Source organism: Aquarana catesbeiana, linkage group LG07 (assembly GCF_042186555.1).
Source record: "Aquarana catesbeiana isolate 2022-GZ linkage group LG07, ASM4218655v1, whole genome shotgun sequence".
In the NCBI taxonomy this organism is placed as follows: Eukaryota; Metazoa; Chordata; class Amphibia; order Anura; family Ranidae; genus Aquarana; species Aquarana catesbeiana.
In genome coordinates this window covers 164,236,806-164,258,763 of record NC_133330.1, presented here as the reverse complement: position 1 = coordinate 164,258,763, position 21,958 = coordinate 164,236,806, and the positions used below count along the sequence as shown (strand labels likewise).

The 21,958-nt window shown below is 44.8% G+C and overlaps 1 protein-coding gene across 2 annotated transcripts in view; it reads right to left on the bottom strand.

Moving 5' to 3' along the window:
• The window catches only part of SELL (selectin L), a 354,075-nt gene that overhangs the window by 213,088 nt on the left and 119,029 nt on the right, over positions 1-21,958 (bottom strand). For both annotated transcript variants that reach the window (XM_073592840.1, XM_073592841.1), the window contains exon 4: positions 6,307-6,414. In XM_073592840.1, coding sequence (XP_073448941.1) covers positions 6,307-6,414 — 108 coding nt within the window. The remainder of the gene's footprint in view (positions 1-6,306; positions 6,415-21,958) is intronic.

Here is a 21,958-nt window from a genome sequence, read left to right as displayed (position 1 = left end):
ACAAGCACCAGCTAATATCTATCCTCATCTGCAGCGGTGAACCACAAGCACCAGCTAACATCTATCCTCATCTGCAGCGGTGAACTACAAGCACCAGCTAACATCTATCCTCATCTGCAGTGGTGAACTACAAGGTCCAGCAAACATCTACCTTCATCTGCAGCAGCGAACCACAAGTCCCAGCTGACCTGCTCTGCTTAGACCTGCTCATGGTATGTGCTCTTGTTCTTTGAACTCTTTGCATATCAGCACACCTGAACTGTTACCGGTTATCTGCTCATAGCCTGACAGCCTCCTACAACCCATACCAAATGGAGAGAGGCCCTGGACCCCCCTGTCTATGGCTTTTATTGTGGAATTACCCAACTCCCAGGGTAACACAGTTATCCTTATGGTGGTTGACCGGTTCTCGAAAATGTCGCATTGTATTCCACTCAAGAAGTTGCCTACATCTAAGGAACTGGCTTCTATTTTTGCTCGGGAGATCTTCCGCTTACATGGGCTACCCAAGGTGATTGTCTCAGACAGGGGTAGTCAGTTTGTGTCCTGGTTCTGGCGAGCCTTTTGTGCACAGTTGGGTATTCAGCTTGCTTTCTCCTCTGCGTATCACCCGCAGTCTAATAGGAAACAAGCCAATCAGTCCTTGGAGCAATTCCTACATTGCTATATTTCTGACCATCATTACAACTGGTCAGACCTCTTAACGTGGGCGGAGTTTGCTCACAATAGTGCCTTGAATTCAGCTTCCCGTTTGTCCCAGTTTATGGCAAACTATGGTTTCCAACTTTCCGTGTTGCCTGCCTAGTTTATTCGGCAGAGTATTCCTGCATTAGAGGAGCATCAACGTGGCCTTCGTTCCATTTGGGCACAAGTCCAGGAGGCTTTGCAACATGCTAACGATAGGTACAGACTCCACGCTGACCGCAGACACCTGCCTGCGCCTTCCTACCAGGTTGTACAAAACATATTACAGCGCACACATTCAAGAATTACATTTCCTGCAAGGCTAGTTAAAAACACCTGAACATATTAAAAAAAATACGGGGGTTCCTACCAGGTTGGAGTCTGGCTGTCGTCTCGCAACCTCCAACTTCGTGTTCCTTCTTTGAAGTTCGCACCTCAGTTTATTGGGCCTTTCCGTATCCTACGCAGGATTAACCCAGTCGCTTACGCGTTGGACCTTCCATCTAGTATGCACATCTCTAATGTGTTTCATGTCTCCTTATTGAAACCTTTGGTCTGCAACGCTTTACCACCTCAGTGCCACGTCCTCACCCTATACAGGTTGAGAACCATGAGAAGTATGAAGTACAATCTATTTTGTGACCCCCTAGGTTCCGTGGGCACATACAATACCCGGTGCATTGGAAGGGGTACGGTCCAGGGGAACGCTCTTGGGTCTTATCCTCAGACGTACATGCCCCTGTCCTCCTCCGTGATTTCCATAGACGTTTTCCCCTCAAGCCCGGTGGTCCTCCGAGGGGGAAGGACGTGGAGGAGGGGGTACTGTTAGGGCTGGGCTCAGCCCTTCCTTCTCTGAGCTGGTCGCTCAGCTGTCGGCTAATTGCCAGCTCCTTTCTCTCCACAGTGACTCAGCTGTTTATGATCTGCTCATCAGTCCTGGCTACTTAAAGCCGTCCAGCTCCCTTCATCTCTGTCTTCGCCTTTGGTCACATCTCAGAGACTTTCTCCTGCATTCCTGTTGAAGACTTGCTCAGCTGACGTCCCTTCTGGGTCCTGATCCTGCTTGCTGTACTACTACGTTGATCTCTGGCTCTCTGACATTGGAATTGGATGACTACCCGATCTGCTTACTGAACTCTGGCTATGTATTGACTATGCTTACTCTGTTTACCTTTTTATTATTATTAAACAAGTGCGATTAACTGTACTTCTGTCTCAGTCTGATTCATGGTTTCTGACACACTCGCTGTTGAGTGTCAATTTTAATGTAAGTTATACTGATGTAGCCAGGAGCAACAAGCCAATACGGTCGCCAAGACTTTAGTAGAGAAGTTTTTCATGCAATACGGTTTGCCTCAATGTCTACATTCAGATCAAAGTCAGGATTTCGAGAGTAAACTTGTGAAACGTTTATGTGAACTACTGGGCCTTCAAAAGACCAGAACTACCCCTTATCATCCTCAAGGGGACCACAACCGGAACGTTTCAATCGCACCTTGCTAAACATGCTAGGGACTCTATCTCCTGAAAAGATACAGCACTGGGGTGATTACAGTGCCACTGTGGTCCACGCTTACAATAGCACAGCGAACAACTCCACTGGATATTCCCCTTATCAGTTAATGTTTGGAAGAGAAACTCGTTTGCCTGTGGACCTGGCTTTTGGGACATCCTTGGTTTAATAATTCCCAAGCTTCCTACAAGGGGTATGTAGACAGACTTTGAAAAAACTTGAAGACTGCCTATGAGCAAACCAAGGAAGCATCCACTGCCAGAGAACAAAGAAACAAAACAAACTTTGATCTGAAAGTTAGAGTTTAAGACTTACAACCAGGAGATCGAGTGCTGCTGTGCAATCTGGGAGCGCTAGGAAAACATAAGTTGGCCGACCGCCAGCTGTCTCAACCCTTCCTGGGCATCCTGTTTACTAAATTCCTAAATTCTTTACTAAAAAAGAGAAAGACTGGCCCGTTAAAGACATGGCATCAAAAGCATCTTTTGACTATATCCGAGGCCATTCATGTGCCTTCAGGCCCTTGCCCTAATGTACCCTGACCTCCTACAATGAGGTCAGGGACTCGTCGGATCTCCAAGCCGATTCCTTTACCAGACATTGACATAGGAAATCGATGAAAAGGAACTGACCATTGACTGGTTGTGGGTTCCCCCGTCTTACAACATCATTAGAGTTCCTTCGTCTCCAGTAGATATAAAGGAAATATCACTGCCACAAAGGGTGGGACCCAAACTTGTTGAAGAGGAGAGGCCTACACCCTCCCTGTGAATAAGACTGGAGGGGTCAAACCAGAACCGATTGACGACTCAGGAGTGCAAGGACTTGAAGAAGTTCCTGTTCCTTCCCTGTGGAAGTTGTGGAAGAGAATGTACCAGAGAGAGGAGGAACCAAAGCCTGGTTGTAGTTTCTGGGGTACGGACCGTAGACCCGAGCCTTTGGAGAGCATATACTCCAGACTTAGGCGGAAAATCCTCCCAGAAGACTAACATATGACACCCTCTGTGAAAGCTCTGATGAACTCATTTCTACAGCTAAACGTTCTAACCAAGAGCCAGTTTCTTCTACCGAACCTTTGATAGAGGATGATCTTGTTCCACCCTCTTTGACACTTCTGGATGGTTTTTCCAATGGAATTCCGCTCAAGCTTGGCTTGCATACACACGGTCACCAGAAGTCCTCTGAACTTTTGACCGTCAAGAATGCAGTGACGTACAACACGTACGAAGGCACTAGAAAAGGGAAGTTCCATACGAAGCGTGCCACCCTTTGGGCTCCTTCTGCTAATCCAGACCGAGCGCTTCCATCTCGTACTTGATTCTGAGCATGCGTGTTTTTTTGCGCATTGGAATTGCATACAGATGAACGGAATTTCCAATAGGAACTTTTTCCGACGGAAAATAGAGAACCTGCTCTCAATCTTTTGCTGGCGGGAATTCCGCCAGGAAAAGTCCGATGGAGCATACACACAGTCGGAATTTCTGACCAAAAGCTCACATCGGACTTTTGCTGGCGGAATTTCCGATCGTGTGTGTGCGGCATTAATGACTGAATCCACAGACAGTAATGACAAGGTTGTAAATGTTCTTCATTCTACCAAGTAGGAATTTAATTTGAAATCAAATCACTAGAATTACAATTTTTTTAGTAGAGAAACTCTAAACTATCTGTTCACTAAAATCATTTAGTAATGACAAGGTTGTAAATGTTCTTCATTCTACCCAGTAGGAATTTAATTTGAAATCAAATCACTAGAATAACAATTTATTTAGTAGAGAAACTCTAAACTATCTGTTCACTAAAATCATTTACTGTAAATAGAATTACAAAGGTACCATAAATTCATCTTCTAAAAGCAAGTCACAAGATTTCACCATCTCATTATCTATATAAAGTATTACACTCTAGCAGGAGAGATCAATGAAGAAGCTCAAGCTGGTTGCAGGTTGCATGTGATATTAATACTCAACAGCAATGACACAGTTAGTAAATATGCTCTCAATTAGCCTCAATGGACATAGGAAAACGGTGAAAGAGGCACTGATGTCACTGGTGGCAGAGTAATAATATGAAAAGAAAGGCACATTGATTATGAATAGGAATGGCTACAGATGAAATAAAACTTGATTAAAGAAATTATGTCACCAGTCTTCACCTAAATAACCTTTGCAGAAGTTGGCGTCAACAAATGCTAAAATGCATCTTCCCATTTTCTTTACTTTTTTATTTCTGATGTTCTGTGCAAAGTAAAATTTGCAGGAAGTTTTATTTTTGGTGTATTATATTATCATTGGAGGCTTATTAGAAGAAAATATTGCTGAAATAGCAACTTCTGTTTATTTTAATGTCTTTTGTGGTTTCCATGACAAATAACAAATAAATTAACCAACATGTATTTGTAGTTTTCCCTGATGTCTATAAGGTCCAATTCACACTAGAATGCAGTGCAGGAAACCCATTTTCCAGTGCGTTTTCCCACACCACATTCCAAACACACTGCCCTTGTGATCTTCAGTGGTGTCGGTGCAAAGGTAATGACACCTCAGTTGCAGGTCGCAAAATTGGTGCGTTTGCCCTGATGTGATCTGGTTTCAGTGCATTTCAAAAAGTAGTGCATGCACTACTTTTTGTGCAGTGCTGTGAAATTTTAGCCCATTCAAAATGAATAGGTTAAAATCACACTGCAGAATTGCATGTGAATTGCACAGGAACCACACAGCATTCCTGTGCAATTCCTAATAAAAAACAAATAATAGCAAAATATACCAAAAACAAGCAGGAAAAAAAACACAAGGAAAGGCCAAGAAAGATTTGTACTTATTTTTTGAGGTATTTGTTTTTTTACTTACAAGTTAACATCTACAAATGCTCTAAAAGTAAGTAAGTGAGTAAGTAAAACCATTTTTAGTTTTAACGTGTCCTTTTTGGTGAGGTTTATTGTTATGTCAAGTCATTTACACCTTAGGAAAAGAAAAATTGAGTACAAATTGCCACTAATGCACTTTTAACACTAGAGAATGTTTGTGTTACTGTTTCTTCAAATGTTTAATTTGGAAGCCTTAAATAACATAATACACCATAACATGTAAAAAAAAGTACATAGAATTGATATTAATGGGATTGATTACCTAGAAACCCATTCACATTTAATAAAAGGTAAAATTAGTTCCTAATAATCAGAGCAGGTCAAATGATGACAATAGTAATTCCCAAATGTACTTATTTAACAGCAGATTACTTTGAATGGATCCATTCATATGCTAGGAAAAAGGTTCAGTGATGGGGTGTGAGAAGGTTGGCGTGTTTCTGTCAGAGCCAAAGAGGGCAACAATGGCTGTGTGTGTACATCACACAACTATTATCAAAAAAACAGCTCCTGACCCGGCTTCAGCAACAAAATAAAGCTCTGATATAGAGCGATCAGGTTATTTTAAGTTATCTGCTAATAGAGGTAACTTCAAATAGCAGTCAAGTTTTTTTTTCAGCTTCCTGCAGAATAAGAAAACAACAACAAGTTTGCTGAAATTCACAAATCATCCCTAACAGAGAATCCTACAGAAGGCAAAGATTTCCCCCAATTACCTGTTGTGGGATCTGCAAAACAAATGAGAAATGGAGGAGCAGGAGCACAGACACAGGATAGCTAGGTATTAACAAAACCTCTCAGAATTATTGAACTGCTATAACCGCTTTGCTCAATACATCACAAATAAAAAACAAAAAAAAATGTAATTGAAAACCTTTGCAGCAGTATGGAGTAACAAAAAAATGTTGTTACTCCATACTGCTGCAAAGGTTTCAATGAAAGAGTAATTGATCTTCCACTTTAAGTGTTGCAAGATGCTTTCTTCAACTAGAATTCACTACACATTATAGCTCTATATACTGTGCATTTATTATGTATCCTTGATTAATGCTGTAATCAAGTTTCACTAATGTGTTAAACATTATCTCTAATGAGTCACCAACCTATATTAAGACAAAAAAAGTTAACAAAAAACTCCAAAAATGTACACATTTAAAAAAAAAAAATTTAAATTCTCGGTAGGCCATTTGTTTTTTTTTTCTGTGTCACTCTATGTTTCTATGTTTCAATAAAAGATCCTCACCATGCTGACACAGATCTCCATAAAATCCTGCATGACAAGCACAGGTGAAGTTGTTGATTGTCTCAATGCATTCGCCATGGCCACTGCATGATGTACTATTGCATGATGCTGGCAAGAAAAAAACATAAAATTGAAATATAATTTAGTTTCAGAACTGTATGTTTCAATAAGACCATTGACACTGTATGCCTAGCCTCTTGCTCATGGTGCTGCTAGGATCTTGTACTTAAATAACTTCGGGGGATCTAGGGAAGCACAGCAGTTTCAGAATGGGGAGAAAGTGTTCTTAAGCTAGTGCACATACCAAGTCAGCAGGGTTTCAGCAATGCAAATATAAGATAAAGAAACCATGTAGTCTTTATTGTGAAATAAAAAGTGAGTGTATTTTTTCAGAGAAAATAACCAGAAATAGAAACAGACTAAATGAACACTATGTAAGCATCTTTAATAGGCCGCAGAGTGCATGACTAGGCAGTTTTTTTCAACAAATAAAAATTAGATTAATACTTCAGAGACAGTAGCCAGTAATGTTGCACTGACTGCTTGCACCGTATGTAAGCAGCTATAGTAGACCACAGCTTAAAAAGGATTGACCATGCAGATTTTAATTAAGAAATCAAGAAATCAAGTTAGAGCATATTATTTTACATAAAAAAGACAAAATTCTTGTGCAGACTCAATGCACGTTAAATAAACAGCTTTAGTAGACTGCAATTTCAGAGGTAGACACCAGTCAGGTTTTAATGAAGAAATTAAAATTAGAGTGTATTTTGACAGGAAAAAAAAAGTCACAAAAATTGTACAGACTTGATGCACGCTATGTAAGCAGCTTTAGTAGGCCACAGTTTCGCATGGAGACAGCAGGTAGGTTTTGATCAAGAAATCAACATTAGAAATTTTTATTTCACTCAAAAGTCAAAACTATTGTACAGACTTGATGCACACTATATAAGCAGCTTTATTGGGCCACAGTTTCTAAGGTAGACACCAGGCAGTTTTTAATCAAGAAATAAAAATTTCATGGTTTTATTTCAAAGGTAAAGCCAGGAAAAACTGAATAGTCAATGCAAGCTATGCAGGCAGTTTTAGTAGGCCTCCATTTTAGAGGGAGACAGGAGACAGCTTTTAATCAAGGAAGTAACATGACAGTAAATATTTCACAGAAAAAGACTGGATGCACACTATGTTAATGGCTTTAGTAGGGCAAGGTTATAGAGGTAGAAATCAGGCAATTTTTATTTAGGAAATGAAAACGAAAGAGTTTTATCTCAGAAAAGTAAATCATCAAAAAATGTGCACACTCAATGCACATTATAGAGAAACTTTAGTAGGTCACAGCTTTAAAGGGAGAAACTAGGCAGGTTTTAAAAACGGAATAAAACTTTGGAGTGTTTTATTTCACAGAAAAAAAGCCACAAAAATTGTACATGCGACACACACTATTTAAGTTGCTTACTAGGCCACAGTTCCAGAGGAAAGCACGAAGCAGATTTGAATGAAGAAATCCAAATTAGAGTGTATTATTTCACTGGAAAAAGCTACAAAACAATCAGCAGGTTTACTCACTTTCTGACAGCACTATACCTGAAAGACGGATACAGTGCATTCGTCCAGTTCTGGGAGGGCATCTATTGATGCCCTTCCAGAACCCAGGGCACACTCTGTGATCGCTGTGTCCTTTCTATCACAGCTGATCACAGACTGAGGTAAAGGGCCAATCACAGCGGCCCTTTACCATGTGATCAGCTGTGCCCATGTAAACAAATGCTGTTTATCGGCATTTCCTTTCCTCAGCGCTGTCCCTGTGTGAGGAAAGGACAGTCAATAACACGTAATCCCGTGGCAGCACACATTTACACTGATAATCAGGGCACTGATCATCAGTGCTCTAAAAATCAGTGCAGCCCCATCAGTGCCAATCAGTGCCCATCAGTGCAACTTATTAGTGTCCATCAGTACAGCCTCATCAGTGTGCATCAGTGCAGCCCCATCAGTGCCCATCAGTTCAGCCTATCAGTGCCCATCAGTGCAGCCTCATTAGCACACATCAATGAAGAAGAAAAATTACTTATTTGCAAAGTTTTACAACAGAAACAAAGAAAAAGGTTGCTTTATTTTTTTCAAAACTTTCGGTCTTTTTTTGTTTGTTTAGCTATATTTGTGTGAAAAAATGATAATAATGTAACATGGGTACAGTGTTTCATGACCACGCAATTTTCATTCAAAGTGAGAAAGCACTGAAAGCTGAAAATTGGCCTGGTCAGGAAGGGGGTGAAAGTGCCCAGTAGGCAGCAGTTTCAGTGATAGACACCAGGCAGGTTTTAGTCGAAAAAGCAAAACGTCCGTTTTTTAATTCTTAATAAACTGTTTTACTAGACCCCATTTCAGAGGGGAAGACCAGGCAGGGGTTAATGGGGGAAAAAAAATAAAGTATTTTATTATTATTAGCAGCTGTGGCAGTAGATGGATTGAAGTTGTGGTGCTTTTGTGTAACTTACCAATGTGGTGATTTGTTGCAATAAGAGCAATACACTGCAAAAGGGATTCGGACAAGGTAGCTACTGGAAGAATCTCAGGCAACTCACACCAAGCTTCAGACAGGAACAGAAACCCTGCAGTAATAGATCTGTCAGCTTAAATTTAACACAGGAGTAGGGATGAGCCGAACACCCCCCGGTTCGGTTCGCACCAGAACCCGCGAACGGACTGAAAGTGCGCACGAACGTTAGAACCCCATTGACGTCTATGGTACTCGAACGTTCTAAATCAAAAGTGCTCATTTTAAAGGCTAATTTGCATGGTATTGTCCTAAAAAGGGTTTGGGGACCCGGGTCCTACCCCAGGGGACATGTATCAATGCAAAAAAAACTTTTAAAAACGGCCGTTTTTTCGGGAGCAGTGATTTTAATGATGCTTAAAGTAAAAAAAAAAAAGTGAAATATTCCTTTAAATATCGTACCTGGGGGGTGTCTATAGTATGCCTGTAAAGTGACGCGTGTTTCCCATGTTTAGAACAGTCCCTGCACCAAATGTCATTTTTAAAGGAAAAAATCTCATTTAAAACTGCTTGCGGGTTTAATGTCATGTCGGGTCATGGCAATATGGATGAAAATCAGTGAGACAAACGGCATGGGTACCCCCCAGTCCATTACCAGGCCCTTTGGGTCTTGTATGGATATTAAGGGGAACCCCGCACCCAAATTAAAATAAGGAAAGGTGTGGGGCCACCAGGCCTTATATACTCTGAACAGCAGTATACAGGCGGTGCAAACAAGACAGGGACTGTAGGTTTGTTGTTAAGTAGAATCTGTTTGTAATTTTGAACATTTTTAACGTGTTTAGCTCCAGCCAAAAAATCTTTTCTAAGCTTTTTGAAAACATAGGGAAGGGTTATCACCCCTGTGACATTTGTTTTGCTGTCTTTCCTCCTCTTCAGAAGATTTCACCTCACTTTTTTGTCCCAATGAAAAATGTTTTTTGAAAATTTGGGTTTTTTTGTGGAACAAGGATTGGAAAGCATCAGTGGAAAGGAGAAATTGTTTTCCCATATTAACTCTTACAGGAGAGAATTTCCCTTCCTAGGGGTAGATTTCATCTCACTTCCTGTTGTCTCCTTCCGTTTGCAAGTAGGAGTCGTTTGTAAGTTAGATGTTTGAAAGTAGGGTCCTGCCCTATATACTCAGCAGAAATTTGGGCCTTAGGTGTTGCTGTGGCCACAACACTGTAAGCCCTCACAGGGCCCTGCTGTGAAATATTAGATCAAGAATTGTAATTACATGCCCCTGTTGAACAGGAGCTGAAAAATTAGGCCTTAGGCACTGGTGCTGGTGCCACAACACTGCAACCCCTCACAGACACTCTAGTTGGAACGCAGGAACGAGCCCTGCTGCAAAGTATTGCTTCAAAAATTGTAATTACACGCCCCTGTTAGACAGGGGCAGAAAAATTGGGCCTTAGGCACTGGTGCTGGTGCCACAACACTGCAACCCCTCACAGACACTCTAGTTGGAACGCAGGAACGAGCCCTGCTGCAAAGTATTGCATCAAAAATTGTAATTACACGCCCCTGTTAGACAGGGGCAGAAAAATTGGGCCTTAGGCACTGGTGCTGGTGCCACAACACAGCAACCCCTCACAGACACTCTAGTTGGAACGCAGGAACGAGCCCTGCTGCAAAGTATTGCATCAAAAATTGTAATTACACGCCCCTGTTAGACAGGGGCAGAAAAATTGGGCCTTAGGCACTGGTGCTGGTGCCACAACACTGCAACCCCTCACAGACACTCTAGTTGGAATGCAGGAACGAGCCCTGCTGCAAAGTATTACATCAAAAATTGTAATTACACGCCCCTGTTAAACAGGGGCTGAAAAATTGTGCCTTAGGCACTGGTGGTGGCGCCCAGAACCAAAAATGTTCTTACAAGCTATCAGCGTGATGATTGAGGAGGAAGAGGATAATTACTCAGGGATAGTCACTCAGCATCAGCATAGGCAGTCTTTGAAGGGATCTGAGATTTCAAAAAAAATTATTCGGTTACATCAGCATCAGGTGCTTGGTAGCTGGTGGTGATCCAAGACTCATTCATTTTTATGAAGGTCAGCCGATCGACCGAGTCGGTGGACAGACGCACCCTGTGATCGGTTACCATGCCTCCAGCAGCACTGAATGTGCGTTCCGAAAGAACGCTGGATGCAGGACAGGCCAGTAGCTCAATTGCATACTGTGCAAGCTCTGGCCAGTGATCCATCCTCAAGACCCAGTAACCCAGAGGATTTTCGGTGGGAAAGGTGTCCAAGTCTGATCTTGCCCCTAGGTATTCCTGCACCATGTAAAACAGACGCTGGCGATGGTTGCTGGAACCGATCATACCTTGGGGCTGCGGACCAAAAAATTGTCTGAACGCATCGGTCAGACGGCCACCTTCTCCACCGCTCCTTCTTTGACTGACCGAAGCCTCAGCAACACGTTGTCCAGAAACAGGAGTTTGTAACCTCCCAGTCTCTGGGAACGCGTTGCACAGACCTTTCTGCAAGGCCTCCCGAAGATGTTTCATCCTCTGCTCCCTCTGCGATGGCAAGATAAGGTCCGCAACCTTACCCTTGTAACGTGGATCAAGGAGGGTTGCCAGCCAGTATTGGTCCTTCTCCTTGATACCACGAATACGAGGATCCTTACGCAGGCTTTGCAGGATCAGGGAGGCCATGCAGCGTAGGTTTGCTGAGGCATTCGGTCCGGAGTCCTCTGGGTCACTAAGAACGACATGGTCCGCAGCCACCTCCTCCCAGCCACGTACAAGTCCATGTGTTTCTTGGGACTGATCCCTTAAAGACTGCTGCTGATGCTGAGTGCCAGGCTCCACCTCCATACTGACACAATCTTCCTCCTCCTCCTCTTCCTCCTCGTCCTCTTCCTGTGTGATCGGCGGGCACGCAGGAACACTGTCTGGATAAAGGGGGCCTTGAGAGCTAAGGAAGTCCTCCTCTTCCTGCCTCTGTTCTGCCTCAAGTGCCCTGTCCATTATTCCACGCAGCGTGTGCTCCAACAGGTGGACAAGGGGGACAGTGTCACTGATGCATGCACTGTCACTGCTCACCATCCTCGTGGCCTCCTCGAATGGTGACAGGACAGTGCATGCATCCCTGATCATGGCCCACTGGCGTGGGGAAAAAAAACCAAGCTCCCCTGACCCTGTCCTGGTGCCATAGTCGCACAGGTACTCATTGATGGCCCTCTGCTGCGTGTGCAGCCGCTGCAGCATGGCCAACGTTGAGTTCCACCTGGTGGGCATGTCACAGATTAGGCGGTTCTTGGGCAGGTTAAACTCCTTTTGGAGGTCCGTCAGCCGAGCACTGGCATTATATGACCGGCGGAAATGCACACAGACTTTCCTGGCCTGCCTCAGGACATCCTGTAAGCCCGGGTACCTGCCCAAGAACCGCTGCACCACCAAGTTAAGGACGTGAGCCAAACAGGGCACATGGGTCATTTGTCCCTGTCGGAGGGCAGAGAGGAGGTTGGTGCCATTGTCGCAAACCACCATTCCTGCCTTAAGTTGGCGTGGCGTCAACCACCTCTGAACCTGCCCCTGCAGAGCTGACAGAACCTCTGCCCCAGTGTGGCTCCTGTCCCCCAAGCACACCAGCTCAAGCACCGCATGGCATCTTTTGGCCTGCGTACTTGCGTAGCCCCTTGAACGCCTATGGAGCACCGCTGGTTCCGAGGAAGAGGCCATGGAGGAAGAAGAAGAGGAGGGGGTGGAGGAGAGAGGTGTGTCACAATCAGCATTTTGGAGGCGTGGTGGCGGAACAACCTCCAACACTACTGCACCTTGTCCTGCATCCTTCCCAGCTGCCAGCAGAGTCACCCAATGCGCCGTGAAACTTAGGTAACGTCCCTGTCCATGCCTGCTGGACCATGAGTCAGCGGTAATATGCACCTTACCGCTGACCGCCCTGTCCAGCGAGGCATGGACATTGCCTTCCACATGTAGAGAGCTGGAATCGCCTTCCGTGAGAAAAAGTGGCGTTTGGGTACCTGCCACTGAGGAACCGCACATTCCACAAACTCACGGAAGGGGGCAGAGTCTACCAACTGAAAAGGCAGCAGTTGAAGTGCTAGCAATTTTGCCAAGCTAGCATTCAACCGCTGGGCATGTGGATGGCTGGGAGCAAACTTCTTTCGGCGGTGCAGCAGCTGGGGCAGGGAAATTTGCCTGGTACAATCTGACGTCGGTGTACCAAAAGCAGATTGCCCACAAGTACTTGGCTGTGACACACCTAATTCTACACCTTCATTCCTCTCACTGCAGGTCTCAGAGAGGACTGAAGGTCTAGTGGGGTTGGAAATCTCAGCTGATGAGGAGCAAGGAGAGATCCTCTTTGTTCTTTGGTGTGGGTCTTTTAGATACGCTTGCCAACGAACTGCATGGCAGGTCAACATATGTCTGGTCAAGCATGTGGTACCCAAGCGGGAGATGTTTTGGCCACGCGAGATACGCTTGAGACATATGTTGCAAATAGCAGCGGTGCGATCTGATGCACTCGTCTCAAAAAAGGCCCACACCAAAGAACTTTTTGAATAACGCGCAGAGACTGCAGCGCCCTGCACATGTGGAGCTTTGGGGTGTGATGCAGTCAATGTGCTGCCCTTAGGCTGGCCCCTGGAGGGCATCCTGCCTCGTTGGTGATGTGCCGCCGCCTCCTCCTCCTCCTCCTCCTCCTCCTCCTCCTCCTCTCTCCTATCAGGCACCCACGTTGAGTCAGTGACCTCATCATCCCCTCCCTCCTCATCACTGGAGCAAACCTGGCAGTATGCTGCAGCAGGGGGAGCATGACTGCCAGATTGCTGTCCTTCTTGGGCACCCCCTCTGTCCGTGCTCATGTTACTGCCTTCATCGAGCTCAGTATCGTCATCAGAGCCTTCCAAACGCTGGGCATCCTCCTGGAGCATGTACCCAACACTGTGGTCAAACAGTTCGAGGGAATCCTCATGAGGACATGGTGGAGCTAGGGAAGGAGTCACTGATGACATTGAGCTGAGGGAAGAGGCCGCTGCTTTGCCAGACAAAGCACCCTGGGCATGGGTGAGAGAGGATGAGGAGGATGAGGACGGCTTGGTCATCCACTCGACCAAGTCTTCCGCATGTTGCGGCTCAACACGGCCAGCTGCCGAAAAAAAGGCCAAGCGTGTCCCATGGCCACGTGCTGATGAGGATGCACCGTCTCCACGACCAGCACTAGACACAGAGCCTGCTTGCCCTCTCTTATTGGCTTGTGACTGTCTGCCTCTCCTTCTTGGCCTTCCAGACATACTAATGGCCTGTAGCTGCACTAAGCTGGGATAGAACACCTGTAATTTTCTTCAAGTAGCTTTATATACTGTAACCAGACAATCCTGCCTGTCAGTAGGAAGATAACAGGAACGGATCTAGCTGAACACTGTGAGCAGGACGCACTGTACTAAATGTAAATAGTCTAGCTGCCTGACCGTGGTACTAATAGGATCAAATAGAACACCTGTAATTTTCTACAGGTAGCTTTATATACTGTAACCAGACAAGCCTGCCTGTCAGTAGGAAGATAACAGGAACGGATCTAGCTGTACACTGTGAGCAGGACGCACTGTACTAAATGTAAATAGTCTAGCTGCCTGACCGTGGTACTAATAGGATCAAATAGAACACCTGTAATTTTCTTCAGGTAGCTTTATATACTGTAACCAGACAAGCCTGCCTGTCATTAGGAAGATAACAGGAACGGATCTAGCTGAACACTGTGAGCAGGACGCACTGTACTAAATGTAAATAGTCTAGCTGCCTGACCGTGGTACTAATAGGATCAAATAGAACACCTGTAATTTTCTTCAGGTAGCTTTATATACTGTAACCAGACAAGCCTGCCTGTCAGTAGGAATTTAACAGGAACGGATCTAGCTGAACACTGTGAGCAGGACGCACTGCACTAAATGTAAATAGTCTAGAAGATAACAGGAACGGATCTAGCTGAACACTGTGAGCAGGACGCACTGCACTAAATGTAAATAGTCTAGAAGATAACAGGAACGGATCTAGCTGAACACTGTGAGCAGGACGCACTGCACTAAATGTAAATAGTCTAGAAGATAACAGGAACGGATCTAGCTGAACACTGTGAGCAGGACGCACTGCACTAAATGTAAATAGTCTAGAAGATAACAGGAACGGATCTAGCTGAACACTGTGAGCAGGACGCACTGCACTAAATGTAAATAGCAGGAACGGATCTAGCTGAACACTGTGAGCAGGACGCACTGTACTAAATGTAAATAGTCTAGCTGCCTGACCGTGGTACTAATAGGATCAAATAGAACACCTGTAATTTTCTTCAGGTAGCTTTATATACTGTAACCAGACAAGCCTGCCTGTCAGTAGGAATTTAACAGGAACGGATCTAGCTGAACACTGTGAGCAGGACGCACTGCACTAAATGTAAATAGTCTAGAAGATAACAGGAACGGATCTAGCTGAACACTGTGAGCAGGACGCACTGCACTAAATGTAAATAGTCTAGAAGATAACAGGAACGGATCTAGCTGAACACTGTGAGCAGGATGCACTGCACTAAATGTAAATAGTCTAGAAGATAACAGGAACGGATCTAGCTGAACACTGTGAGCAGGACGCACTGCACTAAATGTAAATAGTCTAGAAGATAACAGGAACGGATCTAGCTGAACACTGTGAGCAGGACGCACTGCACTAAATGTAAATAGCAGGAACGGATCTAGCTGAACACTGTGAGCAGGACGCACTGCACTAAATGTAAATAGTCTAGAAGATAACAGGAACGGATCTAGCTGAACACTGTGAGCAGGACGCACTGCACTAAATGTAAATAGCAGGAACGGCTCTAGCTGAACACTGTGAGCAGGACGCACTGCACTAAATGTAAATAGCAGGAACGGATCTAGCTGAACACTGTGAGCAGGACGCACTGCACTAAATGTAAATAGCAGGAACGGATCTAGCTGAACACTGTGAGCAGGACGCACTGCACTAAATGTAAATTGCAGGAACGGATCTAGCTGAACACTGTGAGCAGGACGCACTGCACTAAATGTAAATAGTCTAGAAGATAACAGGAACGGATCTAGCTGAACACTGTGAGCAGGACGCACTGCACTAAATGTAAATAGCAGGAACGGATCTAGCTGAACACTGTGAGCAGGACGCACTGCATTAAATGTAAATAGTCTAGATAGAAGATAACAGGAACGGATCTAGCTAAACTGAATACAGTGTATATATATATATGCAACACCTGGGATGCATATATATAAACAATACACTGTAAGTGCAGCTAACTGACTGACTGTTCTGCCTAATCTATCTAACTTAAATCAAATGACACTGTCTCTCTCTCTCTCTATCTCTCAGCACACCGGAACACACACTACACAGGGCCGCCGTGCAGGCGGCCTTATATAGTGTGGGGTGTGTACTAAATCCCCTGAGCCATAATTGGCCAAAGCCACCCTGGCTTTGGCCAATTACAGCTCTCTCTACTGACGGCGCTGTGATTGGCCAAGCATGCGGGTCATAGTGCATGCTTGGCCAATCATCAGCCAGCAATGCACTGCGATGCCGCAGTGAATTATGGGCCGTGATGCGCCACACGAATTTAGCGCGAACGGCCCATAACGTTCGCAATTCGGCGAACGATCGAACAGCCGATGTTCGAGTCGAACATGGGTTCGACTCGAACACGAAGCTCATCCCTACACAGGAGTCCAGCTAGGCAGCAGGTGTAGGATTAGTGGAGACACACTTGGCAGCAGGTAGTGAATCAGTGGAGTCAGACTGGGCAGTAGGCAGAGAGCTAGTGGAGGCATGCTGAGTAGGGATGAGCCGAACACCCCCCCGGTTCAGTGTGTCAGAATCAGCTACAGGTAGCTTTAGCTGAACACTGTGCAGAGGTCGCACTACACTAAGGTGTAAATAATATAGCTGCCTGCGGTAGTGATAGGATCAGGAAAACACCACCAACCTTCTACAGGTAGCTTTAGCTGAACACTGTGCAGAGGTCGCACTACACTAACGTGTAAATAATTTAGCTGCCTGCGGTAGTGATAGGATCAGGAAAACACCACCAACCTTCTACAGGTAGCTTTAACTGAACACTGTGCAGAGGTTGCACTACACTAACGTGTAAATAATGTAGCTTCCTGCGGTAGTGATAGGATCAGAAAAACACCACCAACCTTCTACAGGTACTAACTTGTAGCTTTAGCTGAACACTGTGCAGAGGTCGCACTACACTAACTTGTATCTTTAGCTGAACACTGTTCAGAGGACACACTACACTAACTTGTAGCTTTAGCTGAACACTGTGAGGAGGATGCACTACAATAACTTGTAGCTTTAGCTGGACACTGTGCAGAGGTCGCACTACACTAACTTGTAGCTTTAGCTGAACACTGTTCAGAGGACGTACTACACTAACTTGTAGCTTTAGCTGAACACTGTGCAGAGGTCGCACTACATTAACTTGTAGCTTTAGCTGAACACTGTGAGGAGGATGCACTACACTAACTTGTAGCTTTAGCTGAACACTGTGCACTACACTAATTTGTAGCTTTAGCTGAACACTGTTCAAAGAACGCACTACACTAACTTGTAGCTTTAGCTGAACACTGTGCACTACACTAACTTGTAGCTTTAGCTGAACAATGTGCAGAGGTTGCACTACACTAACTTGTAGCTTTAGCTGAACACTGTGCACTACACTAACTTGTAGCTTTAGCTGAACACTGTGCAGAGGTCGCACTACACTAACTTGTAGCTTTAGCTGAACACTGTGCACTACACTAACTTGTAGCTTTAGCTAAACACTGTTCAGAGGACGCACTACACTAACTGTAAATAGTGTAGCTGCCTGACTGTGGTACTAATAGGATCAGAAGAACACCAGCAATTTTCTTCAGGTAGCTGTACTGTAACAACATCTGCCTGCCTGTCAGTGGGAAGATAATAACAGGAACGGATCTAGCTAAACTGAATACAGTGTATATATATATATATATATATATATATATATATATATATATATGTAAGTGCAGCTAACTGACTGACTGTCCTGCCTAATCTATCTAAATTAAATCAAATGACACTGTCTCTGTCTCTTAACGCCAGAACACACTACACAGGGCCTCCGTGCAGGTGGCCTTATATAGTGTGGGGTGTGTACTAAACCCCCTGAGCCATAATTGGCCAAAGCCACCCTGGCTTTGGCCAATTACAGCTCTCTCTACAGACGGTGCTGTGATTGGCCAAGCATGCGGGTCATAGTGCATACTTGGCCAATCACCAGCCAGCAATGCACTGCGATGCCGTGGACCGTGACGCGCCACACGAATTTGGCGTGAACCGCCCATATCGTTCGCAATTCGGCGAATGGGCGAACAGACGTTGTTCGAGTCGAACATGGGTTCGACTCGAACATGAAGCTCATCCCTAATGCTGAGTAACAGGTGGAGAACCACCAGGATCAGGTTTGACAGCAGATGAAAGATCAATGGGATACAACTTGGCAGCAGACTGAATATCAACAGAGTTAGTTGGCAGCAGATGAAGTGTATGCAGAGTCACGCTGGGCCACAGGCAGAAAATCAAATGGAGAACTTTTTTCCTCTCCCACACATGCCAACTGTGGTATGAGGGGAGTAGTATACCTTATGATCTGTACATGCAATGCATTTTATGTAGGAAAGTCTATTAGAGAGCTACAGCAGAGAATTGGTGACTCCACGTGGTGATAGTATGATAGGAGTATTTTCACTTTTCGTGTATTTCTTTAGCTATGTGCTGATGTCAGGACGCTGACTGCAGTGTATGTTTACAGTGCTGTCACCGTCCGATAAATAACTCATTGGTGTATCTCTGTTTACTTCCTGGTTCTTGTGTTGCTCCATGGGACCTAATTATGAACACTGCAGCGTGAGGTGTTTTTTCCCCCTATGGCGGGGAGTGCTCTCCCCTCCTACAACGGGCAATGGCAGTCCAGGCCGCCTCCCCAATTGGTCACACGTGTGCGGGTAAATCGTGCATGCGCAGTGTGGAGAGACGGACCCGGTGATATCATACGCTGGCATTTAGCTGGTCTAATTGCATGGGCTGAGTTGGAGCTACTTAAGGGCACTTACAGCGGTCTTCATCTAGACGGTTGTAAGCCGGGGGCACTCAGGATTCAAGGCTACTCATGGTAAGGTTCACTTTATCACTCTAACTATCTACTGTGATGGGACGTCTGCATACCTCTCAGCAGCACCTCCCAAGTGGTGAGGTTTGCTGCTGCAGACTAAAAACCCTACACATCCTACTCTGTGCTTCTGGATGAAGTGCTCAGTTTGCTGCACGAGCCTTGCTCTCATGCATATATTTATTATTTTTCCAGGGGCTCTGATTTGGCTATCATTAGATCCATCTGGAATATTGAATACAGCCTCTACCCAATAGAATATTTAGCCTTGTACTGATGGAATGATACTGCCATCAGCCCTCTGCCTGTGACCCCTGGGTTTTTATACACTATATTGACATATTAAGTGGGTTTGGACCATTTACTCATTCCCCTTCTCCTCTATCTCGGTCCTTCTGGCACTCCACTTTTCTTTCTTTTCCCTCCCCTCCCTCCCCCATACCCCCCTTCCTTTTTTCCTCCCTCTTTCTCTCTTGGTCTTTCCATTCCTAATTTTCATTTTTTTCTTCCCCTGTTTCTCTCTCTTTTTTCTCCCTTCTCTCTGGTGTCCCTCCCCCCTCCTACCTCCCTTTTTCCCCCTTATTCTCCTCTTCCTCTTTCCACCCCCAACCCCCCCCCCTTGCTCTGCTTCTCCTCTTTTCCCCCTCCCCCCTTTTTCTTTCCTCCTTTCCCCCTCCTTCCTTCTTTCTTTCCCCCTCCTTCTTTTCTTTCCCCCCTTCTTATCTCTGCTCCCCCTTTTCTCTTTTCCCCTTTTCCTTCCTTTTTCTTCCTTTCACTTTCTCTTCTCTCCTTCTTTCCCCTCTTTTCTCCCCCCCCCCTTAATTTTTTTTTATTCTCTATTTTTTATTTTTTATTATCCTTTATCTTCTATCTATGGTTCCCCACCCTGTTTCCAATGGACTATCACTTTGTTGTAGATTCCTATGGGCGACTACTTTTACATATTATTACTTTATTTTATTCCTCTTCTTAAAATCAGAATATCCACACCCTCAAGTGTCTTCCATGTCCGCCATGGGGGGATTACCTCCGGGTGCCTCAATAGGTGCTGCTTTGTGCTCCGCTGGTCCCCATTGGTAAGCAACACACGAACAAATAGGAACCTCAGCATTCATAGTATGTGTGTTCTACTGTATAGAGTTTTAATTTTTTTTTTTTTGTCATTAATTATTTTAATGATTTTTGAATATGTAACTATGAGAATGTACTTACCTTATAGATGGTGTAATTGACGCCTCTTGAGGAAGCGACTACAGTCGTGAAACATGCTCAAGGGAAAGGATGATGGCATCCGCCCCTACCTCTAGATCTAACTGATTGAGGCAACCCTCTCTATTCACTGAGGGTAGCTGGTAGGACCTAAAGTGTAACAGATGTAATAGATGTTTTTGTTATTGTTTTGGTAAGAGTGGATCTTTAGTGCAGTGTTTGAACCCAATGGGGAGATGTATTTGTGACACCAGATAAAGTAATTTGGGGAAGGAATTTCTTCAAAAGACACAAGAAGCAGTAGTAAAATCTCATTCTACGACAAAAAATATTGTTGTACTCGGAGTCAACCTGTGATAGTGAAGGGACAAACAAAGACAACAAAGAACATTGACCTGAGGTGTGCCGGGGTCACGTGGTCAGTATGCCTAAAAGGGGGCATACCCAAGTATGAGAAGAGAATGAAATGAAATAAAATGAATGGAAAAATAAAGAAAAAAGGGAATGGGTGGGTGGGGTATGAGAGCCTACGACCACGAGGGACGGAGACAGAGGCGGGCCGGCTTTATGCAGCCTGACTCCGCCTACAAAAACAGGCTGACCTGCGGTCAGCCTTATACTTGTACTCGGAGTCAACCTGTGATAGTGAAGGGACAAACAAAGACAACAAAGAACATTGACCTGAGGTGTGCCAGGGTCATGTGGTCAGTATGCCTAAAAGGGGGCAAAAATAATACAGTAGGATGAAAGCTTAACAAAAGTTTATTATACACATAATCACATTCAATCAGCCAAATTGACAAAAGCCTGAGACATCTCCAAAACAGGATCTGGAATATACCTAGAAAAACAAGCTGACCTCCACCTGCCTAATTTCTTTATGATATGAGCAGGGACCCCTTGGCGTAAAGCTGCAGAAGCCGCTCCTATCCTAAATGAATGACCAGAGTATGCCTTCAGGTCCAGACCCAGATTAGCCAAAAGGATGCGACAATGTAGAGTGAATTGAGCTACAAAGAGGGGAGCAGAAGGGAAGGGCAACAGAGGCCCATCCCTAGGTTTATCAGCCGTAGCCCTGACTAGCTGATCTAACACTGATACCGGGCACCATGCCTTCCCGGTCTCAAAAAACCTAATGTCCATACCGCCTCCTGTTTGCTGTGTCTTGCACGCATGTAAATGTAAACAAAAATAGCCTGGGTGCCTGACCAACTGATTGGCCAGAAGTATGCGAGACCCCGAACCAGAATGCGCAAGTTCACCTGGCCTCAGAAAACCAAAAAAGGCCAGATAAATCACTGCTTTAAGCACCAAGCTTGGTAACCACCCAAAAGGAGATCTAGAGAGAATATCGGACATGTCCCGGAAAATGTAACCAGTTATGGGAAGTCTGCTGAGCCTGACAGGAGGGCTACACTTCTGGATTCCTTTGAGGATGGCCCTGATAGGGTGAGCGGAGAAAATAGAGGGCCTATTAAGGTCTTCTAAAAACATGAAGTGTTGAATGCCAGCCAGATACGTCCTAATAGTACTATGGGCCAGTTTGAGTTGAGAGTGGCAAAAAGCGGTAAAAGCAAGTAGGTACTGGATATTGTAACTGTCAAAGCTAGGAAATCTTGCCTGGAAGGCCTGGAAGGCCTGGAAGACCCTCCAAGCTGTGGCATAGGCCTTCCTGTTATTCAGAGATAAAGAACTGTTGATTAAATTA